The sequence below is a fragment of the Pleurodeles waltl genome, chromosome 4_2 (genome assembly GCF_031143425.1).
Source record: "Pleurodeles waltl isolate 20211129_DDA chromosome 4_2, aPleWal1.hap1.20221129, whole genome shotgun sequence".
NCBI lineage: Eukaryota > Metazoa > Chordata > Amphibia > Caudata > Salamandridae > Pleurodeles > Pleurodeles waltl.
Genome location: NC_090443.1, coordinates 31,046,794 through 31,060,189, shown reverse-complemented (window position 1 = coordinate 31,060,189; position 13,396 = coordinate 31,046,794). Strand labels below are relative to the sequence as shown.

Genomic DNA, 13,396 nt, shown 5'->3' with positions numbered 1-13,396 from the left:
TTGCTGGACTTGTATTCTAGGCACTGGGACTAAACCAGATTCCTAGGTTCACTCTGGCTTGACTCTCTTTGATTTATGTTATCTCACTACTCAGCTCGAGATCATCACCTCACTACCGGAGTTGCAAATGGCCTTCAAGACCTGGCTGTTCAAATGAGCCTCCAGGCCTTGCAAGTGCCTGGATACCCAAATCCACTTCGATTGAACTGAGAGAGTGTTCGAACTGAAAGAATGAGAAGGGCATGAGATGGGCTCACTTTGGAGACATGGATCAACATCAGTTCACTCAGAAAAAAAGGGTATGGTGTTAACACCCTTGAGGAGATTATTCTGCTTACAACAGATTGGGAAGTGGCACCTTACTAGGAATGGTAGTTCACACAGTATGAATGGTAATGGCAGCACACACTTCAAAATGGTCTCCCTACAAACATTCCTAACCAGCGGGTAGAAAGCACCCTCCTGCCCTCCATTAATAAATGGAGTATTCCTCCTACAGATCCAGAGCTAATGTTACTTTGGATTACAGCTGCTGCGCCCGTTTGTTAGCAAGTAATAGTCCATATACATACAGTTCAACTTCAAAGGCCATTACCAGTAGTGGTCCCCCAAGAGACATTATGGGGTTTCTCAGGAACCCTGGCTTTCTGTGAAGGCTAGTTTCACAAAGAAATCACAGAAAGGTAAGCATGTGACAGTAGGACACGATGTATAAATTACACCCAACATCAGTTTTCCATCCACCTTTTACAAACAGTGCACACCAGCCTGCTCTTGGATAGTGCTACATTTTTATTACAACAGCGAAACAAAACTTTACATTTGTCAAGAACTGTACATTTCCTATAAAATCATTTATGCAGCTTTCCCCTCTGCCCTTACACAAACACTGTTGTCTGCTAGGGCAGTCTGGAACAAACCAGAGTATACTAATCTAAACAGAGAAGGGCTACTGGAAAAAGGAAGGAGAAGGGAAGAAGCAACTCTGAGAAGGTGGAGATGGGAGACATGGGCAAACAAGAAGTGTTGAGACTACAGAGTGGAAAAGGGAATGGGGAAAACAAGAAAGAAGCAGCAGAGAAGAAACTTGATAAAGGTACTGGAAAAAGGAAGGAGAAGGGAAGAAGCAACTCTGAGAAGGTGGAGATGGGAGACATGGGCAAACAAGAAGTGTTGAGACTACAGAGTGGAAAAGGGAATGGGGAAAACAAGAAAGAAGCAGCACAGAGGAAACTTGATAAAGGTACGCTGTGTAGGGTGACTGAAAGGCAAAAAGTAACCCCCTCAGGAGCTAGACTAGGGGTCCCAAATGCTATGCAAGGGCTTGATCGGGCAAGCCAGGGTTCACTGGCAGCCCATAAATGATGTCCATGCTTTTGCACTGTTTGAAATAAACAAAGCAAAGCCATTGCGCTAGTTTTCCCTCCTGTGTAACCACGAATAAGGGAATTTGCATTTGCAAACTGGTTACACACTTTTTTTTCTGGAACAGCAAAAAATTTATTCCATTCTGGAGAACTTCATAAAAAAATGTTTCCCTGTACTGCATGTTACCTTTTTAAGTATTCCCAAAGGCCTGGCTGCAGAAAGTATCGGCAAAGTGCTCTCTTCAGATAGCTGCTTTAGGCAGCAGGCTTCGGGCGGTGGGCGAAAAACAGGTGGCGACGGTGGCAGGACGCTTACCAAAAGGCCCCATAAAAGTTAGCTGTGAGCACTGACTTTTAAAGGGCCCTTGCTTCCAGCAAGTGGCCTGGAGCGTGACGTCACCAATAAACATAAAAGAGGGCTGCTGGAGCCCGAGCATCTGCAGTAAAGCGGCTATCGCGCATGCTCCAGCGGCCCTATTTTGTGTTTATGGCCCCTCTTGGCTGTAGTCCGGTAACCAGACCGCACAGGCGGACAAGGAAGGTCAGTCGGGCCGCTGGCGGACTGCACTATGAGTACCACAGAGCTACATGAAGCTCTGTATCACCAAAACCTAATGGAAACAGTAATGGCACAATGAAATATTCCACAAAATGCCACAGACTTGAAGGACAGTACATCTAACCAATGCCTCTCTGTAATACTTTGTGTATGCATACAATGTTTAAAATATTAGCAACATGTAGTCTCCAGACATCTAACGCGGATCAATACCATGAGCAAAAAATGTGCAGGAAAATAAATGACAAAAGGCCAAAACATACAACTTGTAATGCCATCAGATCACAAACCTGAAGAGAGGTGTCAAACACAACAAGCTTGGAACTGGTAGGTATCAGGTCATAACACCGGTGAGCTTTCATGAAGCGAGTATACACAGCATTGTCAGATTCTGAACCTGTAATAGATAAACAAAAGCGAATGAGTAGGAGAAAGGACTGTATGATAATATGAGGACAGAGGAGCAAAAAGTAAAAAAAAGTGAACAAAAGGTAGGATGGGAGGGAGAGAAGGAGCAAGAGAAGGAAGACAGGAGCAAAGAGTAAAGAAGTGGGTGTGAACAAGCCTATAGGCAGGCTAGGTGAGAAAAGTGCAAAGCTGAATGGCATAAAGTGAGACACCTTTATTCTGGAAACCCAGCTTATGTCCCATTTCTTGCATACTGGAGAACAGAGAAACCTTCCAGTGGCAGCAAAAACCTCTGACCCCAAACACACTACCACGATATCTCAAACCGGTTTTACTTTTCATGTCACCCAGGAGCCCCATTTCTTTGAATATCTACCCATGGTCCACAAGGGAGCAACAAAGAGCCTGTAAAATTGTTTTTAGGAAACTTATAAAAGCACGGGTCCCGCCATCCTGCTGTACTTGGCCTCCTTTCCAAGACTGGCATGCTATAGAAATATTGTATTAATTCTGCATAATACCTTTAAGTTATAAATAACTCTGAACAACTGTTTAAAAAATGTTAAAGCATGAATTAAGTGCTTCTTGAACATTAATTGTAGCCTTCATTATTCTCACCTTCAGGAGCTGCTGGGAACTTTTCTGGGTCCCTACGAACAACAGCAACTGTATCCTACGAAACAAATAGAAAACAGATAAGTACAAGGATGGACATGCAACAAGCACTATTGCATTTTAAGTGTCAGAATGCCATGAACCAGTCTGCTCATCCTCACTGTTTCAGACTTATAAATGAACAAAGTAGCTTACTTCTAGACTGTACACAAAATTCCAATGCCTGATGGACTCTTCACCGAAGAGAAAAAACTGAGCCCCAGGTGTCAATATTATTACCCTAATAATGGTGGACCAAGCACTCCCTTTTAGCCTGTGACTGTTGTGCAGGAAAAACATGGCAGCTTAAATAACACTCAATCAGAATATAGAGGCAGTGCATGACTTCCAAAAATAAAAAGACATAAGTACAGGCAGTTGTTTCTGGTTTGTGAAGGGCACAGTAGATGTATAAACTGCAAGTTCCCACAAGGTGACTCTCAGAATAAACGGGTCAATATTTTTAACCATTGATCACATTTGTTTTGATGGTGGGGGCACCAGCCACTTGGAGGACCCAAAACTGCCACTATTTAGTCCAGTGGTCAGAGGACTATAGGCCCGAACAGGGGGTGAGGGAATTTGACCAGGCTTCAAACCACCAAAACAGCCCCGAAACCATAACATTAGAAAGAGTATTTCAATAGTTGTGAAATCTGGGCCACTTTCTCTTACAAGGAATACAAGGGAATCCAAGTCAAAGTTTTTCAAGACTTCCTATCATCAACCTTCTAGACTGTGAAGATGCTGGAAGAGTTCCATGCACCAGCAGGAGTTAAAGGCCCCGGAGCAGCTGGCAGGGGAGATTCAATGGCTCCTTAGAAATCTTAGCCCATCAAGATGTCCTCCAAGCAGGACTTCAGTCAGCTACTCTTTGGTCCTAGTCTGTAGGTCAGGTCACCTCCCTCTGGCAGAAGCACACCAACCCCTCTTGCAAGCATGCAAGTTTTCTTTCTATGCACAAGTCCAGCAGAGCAGCTCTAAAGACTTCCCAGATTTCAGCCTAGTGTGAAGGGAGAGTGGTGACTCAGCAGTACTCTCCTACTTCTGGTTCTTCTGTATCTTTTCACTTGCACAGGTAGATAGGAGATTCTTGGTGATGGGCCAAGGTTGAACAGATTTGTGGCTGAGGAGGAGAATACTAATCCTCCTCTGGCGGCCAAGCCTAGCTGTTCATGACGCTGCACCCTTTGAATGTTGGGGTGCTCCTCCAATCCTATAGATAACAGCATACAGCATACACAGTACGTGCGATGTGCATGCAGCCCAGGCTGTACCTCTGGGTAATTCTTTAGGCTGGTTTAGATGAATGTGCAATGGGTGCAGAGTGGGAGGTCATTTCACAAGGTGAAGGGGGATCAAGGACAAGGGAAAGAGGAGGTATAGGCTTCACTCTGGCAGGGGAAGGCTTAACTCTGGCAAGGGAACTACAGCTCCATCAAAGTGATCTGGTGAAAGATGGACAGTGGACAACAGCACAAAAGTAACTACCATCTAGTGCAGCGCACACACACACACGAATGCCACTGCAGACCCGCCACACACACACACATCATGAAAGCAAAAGAGCCCTGTTATAGGTAGTGATCTGAGCTTTACCCAGTGGTGCCGGTAGACTCCACCACAGGGTATGACTAAAAAGGTCTGTCTCTCCGACTACAATCTTACACTGATACCACTGAAAGACCATCTTATCCTGTGAAAAGGCGGGCAATAGTCACCCTCCCAACAGGTGGGTGGTCTTTGGCTGTCCTCTTGACACAGAGCTAAGGAGAAGAGCTGTGTCTCAGTTGTAACTCCCCCCCCAAAGAACTGAGAAACCACTCAATGTATTTAGTAAGACTTAGAAAATAAACACATTATACAATATAACACACTCACCTATTCACAATAAAGACCTAACTAATAGTAATAGTAAAAGAAGCTGAACATTACACTGATATTACAGCATCACAAGCTAAATGAAACTTTGGTTTGCAAATTGTCAAAACCAGGGATGGAAGGTATCAGGACTAGGATGAGGCACTACTAATTATAGAATTGTGCGGTGCCAATAATTTCAAATGAAAAAACATTAACCTGTATAGTGAACCCAAGGCTTGCTTAAAAAAATCCAAGGATTCCAGCCAAAACACTAAATGCTCCATAATAGTCAAAAGAATTCATTTACAGTTTCCCCAAAGAACAATATCTCAATTTTGAACTCTTCACACATCTGAAACTTGCCTCTGGAGTCCGAGACTGGCTCCCACAGCACAGGAGTTCTCTGCAAAACCATTCTTCCCTCTGAAGCCCAAGACATCCATCTGAACCCAAAACTCACAGCTTAAAGAAGAAACTCACCACTTTTCTAGTGGCGCTATCACGCCTCCTAAGCAGAGCTCTCCGGAGCTTCATCTTGCTACCCTGGACGTGCTGTAAGTGACTGGCTGTCCAAAGCCCTAATGAGCTTATTGTAAGGGCTTTACAAGGACAGCGAAGGTGTATTAGCTCTCTACGCAAACACACGCATGTAAGATTATTTCTGTACCTGCAAAGGAGACAGGTGGTGCAGCTGTCAGCCCTGCCCGAGGCTGACCTTTTTCACTAAGGCAAAAGAACAAATTAGGAGATATTTGAAAACAATGATTTATATGGAGTTTTTTTAATTTAGTAAAGTATCACCTGTGCCTCACAGCACTGCCATTCCAGGTGAGTATTGTGGTTGGTGCTGTGCGCAGACCTGGGAGGTCTGACTAATGGCTGCATGGCTATGACAAAGACCTTGGAAGAAGAGAGTGAGGTTTGGGAGAAAGTGGAGGACAGTGTCACAAGACTGACAGGGAGCCCTGGCACAGTGGTTAGAACATGGCAGAGGCAAGGGGGGGGGCCTCTGGACAATACACGCTGCGCCCATGACACAAACTGTTTGCCTTCATGCGGCGGATAGTGCATCACACTGAGGGAAGGAATTCTGTATTCTTAGGTGAGGCATTAAAGATTATGCTCTCCCTCGCTGTAAAGTGGGTCTTTTTTCGTAATCTAAAATGCTAAATATAGTTGTTTAATAAAAATTAAGCTCTCCCCTGGACTCAGTTTCAAGAGTTCCTTTAGTTCTATTTCCTAACTATAACATCCCCGTAACTGCTATGGACACTAGCTTCAATCAGCTTTGCACAGGGGAGGGTGAACCATGCGCATCACAGCTCTTGATCAACGACTCTCCTCCCAAGGTGAAGTCGTATGTTTGGATGGGTAATCCAAAACCATTCAATGGAAAGAAGTCTCTGCGCTGTTCCCCAGCCTGGCTCCTCGATACTGGGACTCTGCAGAGCGTCCCAGCTTGATCCTGCTGCTCGCCCACTGTCCTCCCACTGCAGTGGCATTCAAAGTACATCCAGCCCTGATTGCATTTTTTTTTTTGCTTAGGTTCTTCTGTTTGTCTGGAATTATTTCGGGGATTTATTTTTAAGTTACTGGCAGTAACTTTGTTTCACAGTTCACCGTTTATTCGCTCCTTCCAGCTACCCGCCTTTCATCTGCCCCCGCCTCCCGCACAGCCCCACCCACCCAGGACTACTTATGGAGGCGGCTGCACGGCCACACCGCCAGCATGCCAAAGGCCAGCCCATCTGGGCCTGGGCCGTTCCCAAACTGGATTCCGCACAAACCACAGCACAGAGACCGAACTAATCGCCACCACAAACCACATCAGAGCTCTCCTCCACTGCAGAAAAGTCACGGCCCTGAACCTCCTCGACCTCTCTGCGGCATTTGACACTGTCTCCCACCATACCCTCATCGAAAGACTCCACACCATCGGCATACATCAAAAAGCCCTCTAGTGGATCACATCCTTTCTATCAGGACGAACACAGAGCATCAGACTACCTCCCTTCTCCTCCGCACCAAAGGATGTCACCTATGGCGTTCCCCAGGGATCCTCCCTCAGCACCACCCACTTCAACATTTATATGACCCCCCTTGCAATCATCATCAGACACCACAGGCTCAACATGATCTCCTGTGCAGACGATACCCAACTCATCCGCTCCCTCATTGAAGACTCAACCAACGTCAAAATCAACTTCCGTAGAGCCATGACAGACGTAACCAAATGGATGAGATACAACTACCTCAAGCTTAACCCCGACAAAATAGAAGTACTGATCTTCGGCAAGAACTCCCCCACCTGGCACCACAACTGTTGGCCAGCAAAACCCAGACCCATGCCCACACCATCAAACCAGGCACGCAACCTTGGCATCATCCTCAACAGCCATCTAACAATGAACATCTAATCAGTCACCTCCTCATGCTTTTACACCCTCTGCATGCTCTCCAAGAACTTCAGATGGATCCCCATCAACACCAGAAAAAACATCACACAGGCCCTCATCTCCAGTCGCATTGACTACTGCAACGCTCTCTACACCAGAATGCCCACCCAACTCCTCAGAAGACTCCAGACTGTTCAGAAAAGCACAGCCAGACTCATCCTGGACCTACCAAAACAGACTCCCATCATCCCCACCCCAGACACCTTCACTGGCTCCCCATCCAAAAGAGATGTCAGTTCAAGATCCTCATGCACACCTACAAAGCACTACATAACCAAGGGCCATCTTTTATCAATCACCGTCTAAGCTTCCACCAGCCTGGAAGACACCTGTGTTCTGCAACACTGACCCTTGCGCACACACACACACACCTGCATCCGTCGTACTGGTGGCCGCTCGTTCTCCTACACCGCTGCTGAGACTTGGAACTCCCTTCTGATTCTGATACACCTACGAACAGCACCCTCCCCGACAGAGTTCCAAAAAAAACCTCAAGACCTGGCTTTTCAACAGAGACAAGGCACCAAAGCGCTCAGAGTCCCCTGGGGTGACAGGCAGCGCTCTACAAATGGACGGATTGATTGATTGAAAGAAGTGACGTTGGAGTGTGGTGGTCATTTGCTGGGATGATAATACACTTAAAGGCTGTTGGTAGATGCGGTGCATGTGATTGGGTATTGAGTGATAGAATTGTGCTCTTTCACAAGGATCATGTCCACACACAAAGTACGTTCCTTCAGCACCATGGCCTACTATGTGCTTTTTAAGCCGAAAAACATTTTTTTTGCCTTTAATCAATGTGTTCTTTTATATTGGCAAGAGCCCAGCACTCCCATCTACAACAAAAAAACATAACAAAACAAAAGAAGTACTGTGAACGCCAAAAACTGTCAGCCAATTCCTGACATGTTCACCTTGCTAATGCTTGATGAAATTTGTCGCCGTTTTGCTGGGAGAGCGCTACCATTGAAATCAATATGGCAAGAATGTGGAATTCCTATTGCTCGACACCCAGGACATACTGTTTGGGGTAAAGGGCAACAAGTTTTCATGTTTATTTTGCCCTGGGCACAAGTAGGCACAACCCTCTGCAACACAAACCCTTTGGCTGCCCGTTTGCAGAGAAGGGAACTGTCTGCAGTTCAGGTGATATGTGTGTGTCCATATGTTAACACTGTTCAAACTTGTATTTATGGTTCATTAATGAAAAGCATTCATTACTAGGGTGAGTGCTGTAAATAAACGTCTTAAGGTCACACTGCAGTACTGACAGTGGCTCCAGTAAAAAAATAAAAATAAAAAAATTGTACACACATTTGAAAAGTTTAACAATGTGAGGCTAAGTATAATGCTCCCAGAATGCTCTCTGATTAGATGCAAATGTTTGCATAAGCTTGTAAGCAACAGTGATGATTCTTTGCTTTCAAAATAAAATATTCTGAAAAAGATGCAAGTGATTAAAAATGTTTCGCTACTATGAAATTGTAGGTGCTAATTCTTTGAAGCGTCATTTAGTAAAAAGTGTTGATGCATGCCAAAGCATATTTCTAATGTAAAATCAGTCTAGCCATTATCAACAAGATTATGGGAAGCATAAAAATAAACAAGCCCTGGCAAAGCCCACCAATCCAACATTTTTTGAGTCTTTTGATTTTCATCAATGGGCATCTTGTTTTGAGATGGCTTTTGTAACACTTTATTGTTGTGGGAGCTGCCAGGCCCACATTATTGTAACAAACTCTAGCAAAAAGAAAGAAAAAGGTTTTTGGTCTCAATAAGCACATATTGCCACCAGTGGCGTAACAAAGGCCCAGCAGCCCCCTGCAGGGGGCTCCTCAGCAGAGCACCTGCCCTGAGCGAGCCTGGAAGGGGTGGCCCTCCCTGTTCTTTGCAGGGGAACCCCCTCCAGTTTCATTAGGCCACTGTTTGCCACAGTAGTCCCTGGCACTGAACAAAACTATTTTGTGTGCCAATATGCTCCTTGTGGAAGTGCAGAATGCGATCACTCACAGTAAAGCCAGCCGGTAGATAGAGAGAGTGATAGAAGTTTAATAAAAACAAAATGTCTTTGTTAACGCCAGACCTAATTAGGAACCCAATTCTTAAAGAAAGGCACAAAGTTCACCCATGGTATATGTTGTTGAATTAGAGGCTTCCATGAATTCACAAGAGCTTATGGAAGTAGACCAGGAAATCGTACTCCTAGAAAATATTTGTGAACTGTATTTTAGCACGAGCAAATGTGCACCTGTAGATTTGCTCATGTGAAAATCTATTGAGTGTTTACAAGTTCATTTTCCCTCCAACTACTTTTTCCCCCAACCCTGGAAGAACTTCTACTTCTGCCATTGTCAGGAGTAAATTTCTCATTATGGGAAAGGATTAGAGAAGAGCTGGTGAAAATCGTTAAAACATACAAATTAGTAGGTTTGCAGAATCAAAGGCATTCCACCCCTGGAAATATTGCTTACTGCTTCCTCCAGCTGCAGTATGTAGATCTGTGGAAAAGTGGCAAAATAAGGAAATTTCTCTAGTAGGGATTACAATTGCAAGTATTCAAGCCCTACTGTAGTAGTAGCCCAAGCATAACTAGAGAGGCTTTTATCAGAGCTCTTACATAATGGGATTGCTGCCATACTTTGTCACCGCACTACATGGCAACAAAGGAACAAGTAGACTTTTTTACAGGACAAGTGGATTTAAGAAGCAACCTGTCTCACGGACAAGTTGATATTTTATTAAATTCCACACACCTGATTTTTTTTTCTTCAAATCTTTTTATTGAACATGTTGAGATTGGGCAGAACAGTCGGTCACCCAAGTGGTCGGGCATGTACACATATATATTTACTTATACAGTAAAATAATAAAACAAAACATGGGAATACAGTGTGGTAGTGTATCAGAAGAGCTGTGCCAAATCAGTAGCGATCATTGTGGTTATGTTTCGTGTGGGGTGCTAAGATTTAACCCTTCTCTAATTAAGGGACATATGGATGTGTTTATTTATGTACACGTCTGCATACATTGAGTACTCATTGGTGCTTCATTTTGCATCACTAAACATGGTGTGGAAATGTGTCAGTCGGGGTATGCCCTGGTCTCCGCCTGGTCAACACCCTTTACCGGGGAGCAATGTCATAAATATTGATCCGCGTACACGGCGGCTTCTTCTGCCCTTTACAACGTAGCAAGCAAGATATGGAAGTGATTCCTATCAGGGTACAGACAACCTGAGGATAGGAGGGAATCATTTGACTGTCTAAAACCATGTGGTGTATACGCAATTGAAGGTGGGTGGGTGTCATTTTTGGCCTCCATGGTAACACTAAAAGCGTCCCAAATTTCAGACCCTCCCTGGGCTAATCCCCAGGATTGTAGCTGACGTAGTGTGTGCGCCTCTGCACAGGAGCATTGTATCAGGTCACGCAACCAGTTGTTGTATCCCGGAGTATGTGGAGCCTTCAAGTAAAACGCTATTAGGTGTTTAAACACTATGAAGGCCAAATCAATGTGTAACTGCTTATCCCCTTTGGCATTCCGGCGTGGGCCTTGTAGGCATGATTCTGGTTCCATATGTGTAGGAAAGTACCATCTTGCCTGGCATGTTACCCCCATTTTTCACTGTATATATGTTGTTTTAGTTGTATGTGTCACTGGGACCCTGGTAACCCAGGGCCCCAGTGCTCATAAGTGTGCCTGAATGTGTTACCTGTGTAGTGACTAACTGTCTCACTGAGGCTCTGCTAACCAGAACCTCAGTGGTTATGCTCTCTCATTTCTTTCCAAATTGTCACTGACAGGCTAGTGACCATTTTTACCAATTTACATTGGCTTACTGGAACACCCTTATAATTCCCTAGTATATGGTACTGAGGTACCCAGGGTATTGGGGTTCCAGGAGATCCCTATGGGCTGCAGCATTTCTTTTGCCACCAATAGGGAGCTCTGACAATTCTTACACAGGCCTGCCACTGCAGCCTGAGTGAAATAACGTCCACGTTATTTCACAGCCATTTTACACTGCACTTAAGTAACTTATAAGTCACCTATATGTCTAACCTTTACCTGGTAAAGGTTAGGTGCAAAGTTACTTAGTGTGAGGGCACCCTGGCACTAGCCAAGGTGCCCCCACATTGTTCAGAGCCAATTCCCTGAACTTTGTGAGTGCGGGGACACCATTACACGCGTGCACTACATATAGGTCACTACCTATATGTAGCTTCACAATGGTAACTCCGAATATGGCCATGTAACATGTCTATGATCATGGAATTGCCCCCTCTATGCCATCCTGGCATAGTTGGCACAATCCCATGATCCCAGTGGTCTGTAGCACAGACCCTGGTACTGCCAAACTGCCCTTCCTGGGGTTTCACTGCAGCTGCTGCTGCTGCCAACCCCTCAGACAGGCATCTGCCCTCCTGGGGTCCAGCCAGGCCTGGCCCAGGATGGCAGAACAAAGAACTTCCTCTGAGAGAGGGTGTGACACCCTCTCCCTTTGGAAAATGGTGTGAAGGCAGGGGAGGAGTAGCCTCCCCCAGCCTCTGGAAATGCTTTCTTGGGCACAGATGTGCCCAATTCTGCATAAGCCAGTCTACACCGGTTCAGGGACCCCTTAGCCCCTGCTCTGGCGCGAAACTGGACAAAGGAAAGGGGAGTGACCACTCCCCTGACCTGCACCTCCCCTGGGAGGTGTCCAGAGCTCCTCCAGTGTGCTCCAGACCTCTGCCATCTTGGAAACAGAGGTGCTGCTGGCACACTGGACTGCTCTGAGTGGCCAGTGCCACCAGGTGACGTCAGAGACTCCTGCTGATAGGCTCCTTCAGGTGTTAGTAGCCTATCCTCTCTCCTAAGTAGCCAAACCCTCTTTTCTGGCTATTTAGGGTCTCTGTCTCTGGGGAAACTTTAGATAACGAATGCATGAGCTCAGCCGAGTTCCTCTGCATCTCCCTCTTCACCTTCTGATAAGGAATCGACTGCTGACCGCGCTGGAAGCCTGCAAACCTGCAACATAGTAGCAAAGACGACTACTGCAACTCTGTAACGCTGATCCTGCCGCCTTCTCGACTGTTTTCCTGCTTGTGCATGCTGTGGGGGTAGCCTGCCTCCTCTCTGCACCAGAAGCTCCGAAGAAATCTCCCGTGGGTCGACGGAATCTTCCCCCTGCAACCGCAGGCACCAAAAAGCTGCATTACCGGTCCCTTGGGTCTCCTCTCAGCACGACGAGCGAAGTCCCTCGAATCCAGCGACTCTGTCCAAGTGACCCCCACAGTCCAGTGACTCTTCAGCCCAAGTTTGGTGGAGGTAAGTCCTTGCCTCACCTCGCTGGGCTGCATTGCTGGGAACCGCGACTTTGCAGCTACTCCGGCCCCTGTGCACTTCCGGCGGAAATCCTTTGTGCACAGCCAAGCCTGGGTCCACGGCACTCTAACCTGCATTGCACGACTTTCTAAAGTTGGTCTCCGGCGACTCCTTTGTGCAACTCCGGCGAGCACCGTTTCACGCATCCTCGTAGTGCCTGTTTCTGGCACTTCTCCGGGTGCTACCTGCTTCAGTGAGGGCTCTTTGTCTTGCTCGACGTCCCCTCTCTCTTCAGGTCCAATTTGCGACCTCCTGGTCCCTCCTGGGCCCCAGCAGCGTCCAAAAACGCTAACCGCACGATTTGCAGCTAGCAAGGCTTGTTAGCGTCCTTTCGGCGGGAAAACACTTCTGCACGACTCTCCACGGCGAGAGGGATCCGTCCACCAAAGGGGAAGTCTCTAGCCCTTTTCGTTCCTGCAGAAACCTCAGCTTCTTCTGTCCAGTCGAAGCTTCTTTGCACCCGCAGCTGGCATTTCCTGGGCATCTGCCCATCTGCGACTTGCTTGTGACTTTTGGACTTGGTCCCCTTGTTCCACAGGTACCCTAGATTGGAAATCCACAGTTGTTGCATTGCTGGTTTGTGTCTTTCCTGCATTATTCCTCTAACACGACTACTTTGTCCTTAGGGGAACTTTAGTGCACTTTGCACTCACTTTTCAGGGTCTTGGGGAGGGTTATTTTGCTAACTCTCACTATTTTCTAATAGTCCCAGCGACCCTCTACAA

General features: G+C 46.2%; 1 protein-coding gene across 3 annotated transcripts in view; it reads right to left on the bottom strand.

Annotated features, from left to right (window-relative positions):
- PRKAG1 (protein kinase AMP-activated non-catalytic subunit gamma 1) overlaps window positions 1-13,396 on the bottom strand; it is a 242,857-nt gene that overhangs the window by 160,389 nt on the left and 69,072 nt on the right. For 2 of the 3 annotated variants that reach the window (XM_069230492.1, XM_069230491.1), the window contains exons 2-3: window positions 2,953-3,007; window positions 2,217-2,323 (exon numbers count right to left, since the gene is read on the bottom strand). In XM_069230492.1, coding sequence (XP_069086593.1) covers window positions 2,217-2,323; window positions 2,953-3,007 — 162 coding nt within the window. Of the gene's footprint in view, window positions 1-2,216; window positions 2,324-2,952; window positions 3,008-5,331; window positions 5,400-13,396 lie in introns of those variants that run through there. The other variant, XM_069230490.1, reaches the window with a different exon arrangement.